The sequence below is a fragment of the Saccostrea cucullata genome, unplaced genomic scaffold, assembly GCF_032062105.1.
Source record: "Saccostrea cucullata isolate Sc308-1 unplaced genomic scaffold, CSIRO_AGI_Scuc_v1 ctg9202, whole genome shotgun sequence".
NCBI lineage: Eukaryota > Metazoa > Mollusca > Bivalvia > Ostreida > Ostreidae > Saccostrea > Saccostrea cuccullata.
In genome coordinates this window covers 1-6405 of record NW_026925887.1, presented here as the reverse complement: position 1 = coordinate 6405, position 6405 = coordinate 1, and the positions used below count along the sequence as shown (strand labels likewise).

Here is a 6405-nt window from a genome sequence, read left to right as displayed (position 1 = left end):
TTTATTACTTCAAAATCGTCAGGAAGATGTTTCACACCTTTAGTAGCTTTTCGTTTTTTAAAGTTTAAACGTTCCATTATGGATCTTGCCCATTCTCGTGTTAGACTAATAGTATCCAAGAGGGACGGATCTTCACTCAGAATTACACCTTTCCCCACACTTTGTACAATGTTGGTATTAATTACACCGCCAGCCTCTCTCAAATCCTTTATATAATCACAAAAAGTTTTTCCAGTTCATCACCGAGTAGTTTGGGACGGCCTCGTTTTTTAGGGACCACTTCTTTCACCGGCTCTGTGGAAAGTTTCTGCCTTAATAAATATTGCTGGCGAATTGTTCTAATAGAGCTTTCGTTTATTTTTACCCCTAGTTTTTCTGAAAAATATTTCGCTGCTTTCGCTGGGCCATTGTCGATCGCGTATCGTCCCATTTTCGCCTTTTGTTCTGGAGTGTAATGTTGATATGACCCCCTTTTCCTCTTTTTGCCGGACTCCGGAGTTTTTTGATACTCTTCATCCACAATATCATTTAAATTTTCTATCAAAGTACGTTTTTCTGGCGTATGCTGAGGATCAGGAAGACATATTCCCTGTTTTTTAGAAGGTGTTGTCAAAGTTTTGAAATAATTCAAAATAGACATCGTGACCGATGGACATTGCCTTTCAAAGTGAAATCGATTTATTACAGGGGCTACAGAATGCTGTGAAAAGTTCTCAAAATCTACTCAGTATTCATTCTTGCGTGTAATGTACTTGTAAACCTAGCTTGACTATAGAAAGGGAAATAACTCGTACACGATGTTAGTAAGAAGAAACGCGTAAATTATTCGCGGTATATCGCACGACCGTGTATTTTACACCCACGCGTAATAGTTAACTATCACAAACGCGTACTTAACAACCAGTGTAAATAACCACTTTTACAGTAGACACGCAACGTCCCTTGTTTTCACGTTTAAAAGATGTGGAAGATAAGTTGCAACTTTGAGTAAGGATATTTGAACGTTGAGGTTTCAATGATGATTCCTCAAACTTTTTTCTACGTTGAAAAACGTAAAGAATGAAACACATTTTCAACGTTCAATGTTTGTGGAAATTTCAACGTTGAAACAACGGTAAAGCATCGATTTATTTAATTTCGCACGTACTTATTATTTACATGAGTGCAAATTTAATTGAGAAAATGCTTGGATTTATTGACATGTAACACTGTGTTAGTTTGTGACAGGGTACACATGTAAATACACAGGGGTTTGAAATATCTGGTTCACTTAAGAGAACGCCGTTGTTCTTTTGTGATACGTATGCATTGCGAAGTTTAAGTTTTATTTTTTGTAACAGGACAAATGGTTTGTCTTTTAAAAGTCGTAAAGTCTAGTAAATAGGAGCTCAAAGAATAAAAAAAGAACTGAAATTGAAATGTGCGTCTTCGTTAATGTTTCCGTTTATCTCAGGTTCTTTCAGAACAAATAAAAAAATAAAGAAAAAATTTTATAAACATTTTATCCTAGTACTTATTTTATACACAGTAGAAAAATAATCAACGCCTTGATCCAAACGTAAGTATTTTATGTATCTAAGAACAGATGATACAGACAACTTTTTTAGAAGAGACTTAATATCATGTCTTTAATTTAAAAAAGTTTATAATTCTTAGAAGTTTTTCTCCTAAGAACTGCAATAAAAAAAAAAGACTTGGAAAAAAGAAAAAAAAAAGAAAAAAAATTATTATCATCTGTCCTTATATAAATTTAGTGCTACAATAAAAGAAAAATATTTATTGCCAATGTAAAAAAATTATCCTGAAGGGGCATTCAGACGTGTCTGAAAACACATACATGTATTGACATATTCTCAATAAAAACTTGACTAGCCTATCAGATTTAAAAATGAATATCAAGTAAAATAAAGCTTTATTACGTTTACTGTGTATTAAACAAACTAAACATGTGTTAGTCTCCCCAAAGAGAAACATCCAATCCAATAATGACAAAATATATTCTTTAATGTCATTACCCCTACAACGTGAAATAACGCTCTATGACGTGCATATCATCAGTCACGTTATTATGTCAAAACACGCCCGACTCTTATTCTATAAAAAAATGCCTGACGTCGATTTCACTTACCGTGAAAAAAAGCTACATTAATTTCCAAATAAAGGGCATGAAAAATACGATGTTCAGTTATTTCCGGGATGCATGGTCGAAGCAAGTTTAAATTTAGATGATTTGTCAAACCGAAAATATAACAAAGATGGCATGGGAAGATTTTCTCGAGTACAAGATAATTAAAAGACTTCGACAATGGGGTCGTTTTTTTTGTCTCTGTAAGTTGAAGAAATACAGAGGAACAAATAAATGGCTCTCGTGTCGAAAGTGCATTACCATTTTCTGAAAACGCCTCAAGTATTCAGGAACCTACCTACTTTGCTTCAATATTCCCTTTTTGAAATTTCGATTTTGTCTTCTTGATTGTTTGAATTGAAATGTCTTCCTCAAAAATCGTTCTCTGGGGATTGACTCGGGATTCGCTTAAAGTTATGGAAAACTTGTTTATCATGGATTAAACAGTTACTGTACAAATATGAATGTTCTGTTTTTTGGTTTATCCTTGCAATGAAACATTGAATAATTCTAGAAAAAAAACACGTAATATTTCATTGAAGTAGGAAAGAACATTGGTACATTTAAAAAATATATTTCCTTAATACACACATATGTTGAAAATAAAAGCAAGTGCACAATAACCTTTAGTTACCATTTGTATTGCCGTGGGTAGTGTATTGGTGCAAATGTCATTAGACAGGTGTCCTGTGATCGATTCTCTGTAAGATGAAAAATACAGAGTAACAAATAAATGTTTCTCTTGTCGCAAGTCATCATCGTTTGCTTACATGCTTGTACATAGTACATAACCTGGATTTTCGAACCTTTTATGCCTCTTGTTATATGTAGTATGATTGCTAAAGCCAATTTCCAGATTGATGAAAAAAAATTACAAATGTGTCACCTATGGTATATAGAATATGTTTAAAGAATAAGAAAAAATACGCCAAATAGACACAGGGGTCTATATTGGATGCGGATATGCATATATCTGTCTTAAGCACCCGTGAATTGTATACCGATAGATATCAGTGGCTAATAAGATAATGTAGATCCTTAGTGTACTATTTACAATTCTAGATCCTTTTTGCATCACTGTAATGGTTGTTGGACTTATACCAACAAATCAAGAAGCATCGTATAGAACTTAAACTATGGAAGTGAGAAAAAAATGATAAGTACTGAAAAAAATACGTAAAACTGTTAGGGTGGTTTGAATGTCTTTCAAAGTAAATCAAACAAATAATGTTGTATTGGTTGACTAACTTAACCCTTTTGATTATGAAGTTGACAGAACTCTTTCAGATATTAATTCATTTAACCTTGTTGATTTTAAAGATACATAAACAGTTATCACATACTTATCTATATAGAGATAGAAATATTATTTTGATTTTTAAAGGAATTTTAAAGATCGTCTTAGGTTAAATTTACATTTCTTTCTCTTTTTTAATGAATTTCTAGTCCTGATTCACATTTTCAATAACAGCACCATAATATTCATATTAAGAAGCTTGTCTCTAACCTCTCACAATATGTCACAATATATGAAAGTAAGGATTTCTTTGAGCATGTTGAGTGAGTTTAGACGGATGGGCATATAAGATTCCTCGAACATTTCTCCATAATAAATGTTCATATTTTATTAATTTAACGACATATTTAATTGTAATGATGTTCTCAATACCATTCTAGTCATCAGCTATGGAGCTTGGTGTTAAAAAATTTGAATTATGTACGGTAAACTTCGATCCTTCAGTGATCGAAAGACATTACAAAGTGGAAACACTGAACATCTTCACCTCCGCTTACATAGATTTTATCAATTTGTATATGGATTGATTGATTGTATATTGTTTAAGGTCCCTCTCGAGTTTTTTCACTCATATGGAGATGCCACCGTAAGCCGATGAAGAGCTTCAAATTTTGACCTTTACTCGGCACTCAGGGCCATTGAGCAGTGAGGGATCGATATACATGATAAACAACGTGCACCTTACTTCGACAGACCCGAGCTTTTCCTGTGATCAGAAACTAGACTCGTTTACGAAATCAACAGATCACAAATGCAAAACCAACGATTATTCACTGAATTGTCGCTAGATGGCCGCCCATATGCCTTTGTTGCATTTATAAAAATTATAATGAGAATAACATTAGCACTATAACGTTTTAGCTTTTTTCTCTTCCCTTAAATCCATAACACATTCATGATTTAGCACTTCTGAACAACCCAACAGGAGTATTTTGTCCCGTTTGGACAGTTCTAGTTTTCATAGTGTGCATATAAAGTGTTTTTCTTTGAGGCACATATCACGAACATTTCTTTGAACATGAACTTCCTTGAAAAGAAACAATCGAAATGAATGGTTAACAAGGTTGATATATCATATATTTAATTCACACAAAATAAGGATCATATTGAAGAAAACTTGCATATATCATAAAAAAAAGTAACATTTCGTAACCACACTTTAATGTATTTGGTGTTCAAAAAAGTGTCTTTAGTGACCAATTTTTTCAGGTATAATATATCCCGTATTAACGTCAAGTCCATATCTCTTTTTATGTTCGATGATGCGCATGGTTTTTCTGTGGAAAACTGTTTGGTAGAGTGACTGTACTTTTTTCTTCATAATTCTGCCATTTGCATGAAGGATACGGAAAAAACGATGAGTAATCAACATCATCAATGTCCATAAAATAATAAAAAGTAGGAGCAGAGTAATACAAAGAGCTAGGATCAGGTGGCATGGACTAGTGAGCATCTCCTCCAGACTGATCACACCATGTATTCTTTTACAAAAACTTCAAAAGAAGAAAAAAAACACAACTACAGAAATGAAGTGTCAAATAAAAAAAAACGTTAAAGAAGATAACAAACAAACAACCAAAAGCATAAAAACTGAATATACTTTAAAGAGTTGACACATTTCAGAAAAGTAAAGAAAACATCCTTAAAAGGCTAAAGACATTATTTTTTCTTTAAATATTATTTGTAACCAAAAGCTAAAAAAACTTACAGGAAAATGAAAAATATGTTTAAGAGAATACAGAGAACTGCCAAGACTCCATTCAGAAAAAAGGAATACGTGCACCAGATGTTTGAGTTGATGTTTGATCTAAACTCTGTTCCAAGAAAACAAATAAAATATTATACTATTGTATATTTACACTGTATCGTATATTACCACCTACACCGTTTCAAATCATGTATCTTTCAATTAGGATGAAACCGAAATAAAAATATCACCGGATTTGAGAACATCGTTTAATAAAATGTATAAGATTTTATATCGGAAAGTGCAATTGATTTAAAGTAAAGTTTTATGAGCGACATTATACATTGTATACAGTTATACTCCATATTTTGTCTATCACCGAATTAAAAGACTTCTGAATCAGTTTTCCCTTCAAAATGTCGTGTGGGCCATATCCTATCATTATTTTTATAGAATGCTATAGAAAACATAACATTTCTTAAAAATAGAAAACAGGTACTAAGAAAAACATTACTACTATATGCTCGAGTCCCCAAATTTAAACGCAAGATATCTCCACCCCCACTCCTCCTTTTTTGGCTTGTCAAGGAACTTTCGGTTGTTGGTAGTACCCCAACTGAAAACATATAGTTGTGCCCCCTAACTGAAACTGCTTTCCATGGACAATGTCACTTTTGCAGTAACAGCCCCGCCTCCCACGAAACACCAATTGAAGTTGTAAATTGAATCGCTATTAATTGTAATTAAAGAAAGGGTCTGAGTTCATAAATGACAATTTAAAGTATGTTTGTTTTGTTTGGCGATACTTGTTATTTTATTTTGTGGTGATACCTTATTCATTAAAGTCTTTCCTTTTGATAGTTATCTTAGTTATCCCCCCCCCCCAAAATCACCATTAAGAGAATATAAATGTACAATTATTATGCATAAAGCATATCGACTTATCCTATACGTATTATCCATTTATTTCACGTTTTAAAAATCTGATACCAGTACTTGGCTCATACAATATTGTTGCGCATACAAATATTACCAATCCAAGCGTACATGAAGAAAATAGATACCTTGTATCATGAGTCAGAGATACTTGTTAAACAAAAAAGATAAAGTAAATTAGTATGTAAACTAAATTAAACAAACAAATCAAAATTCATAAAAGTGAACAAAAAAAAAATAAACTACAGGGCAGGCACCAGACACTCTGTTGGCTTATTTGTTATAGACAGATGATACAAACATTTTTTTTCTTTTTTTTCTTTTCTTCATGACATAGGTTTAGAAAAGTGGATAGTTCTT

At 32.5% G+C, this 6405-nt stretch overlaps 1 protein-coding gene across 1 annotated transcript; it reads right to left on the bottom strand.

The window, feature by feature from the left end:
* Window positions 1–208: 208 nt before the first annotated feature.
* On the bottom strand, window positions 209–640 carry LOC134269943 (uncharacterized). Its single transcript, XM_062752116.1, has one exon. It carries the CDS (start codon window positions 638–640, stop codon window positions 209–211), a length of 432 nt encoding a protein of 143 aa, XP_062608100.1.
* Between the last annotated feature and the right edge of the window lie 5765 nt (window positions 641–6405).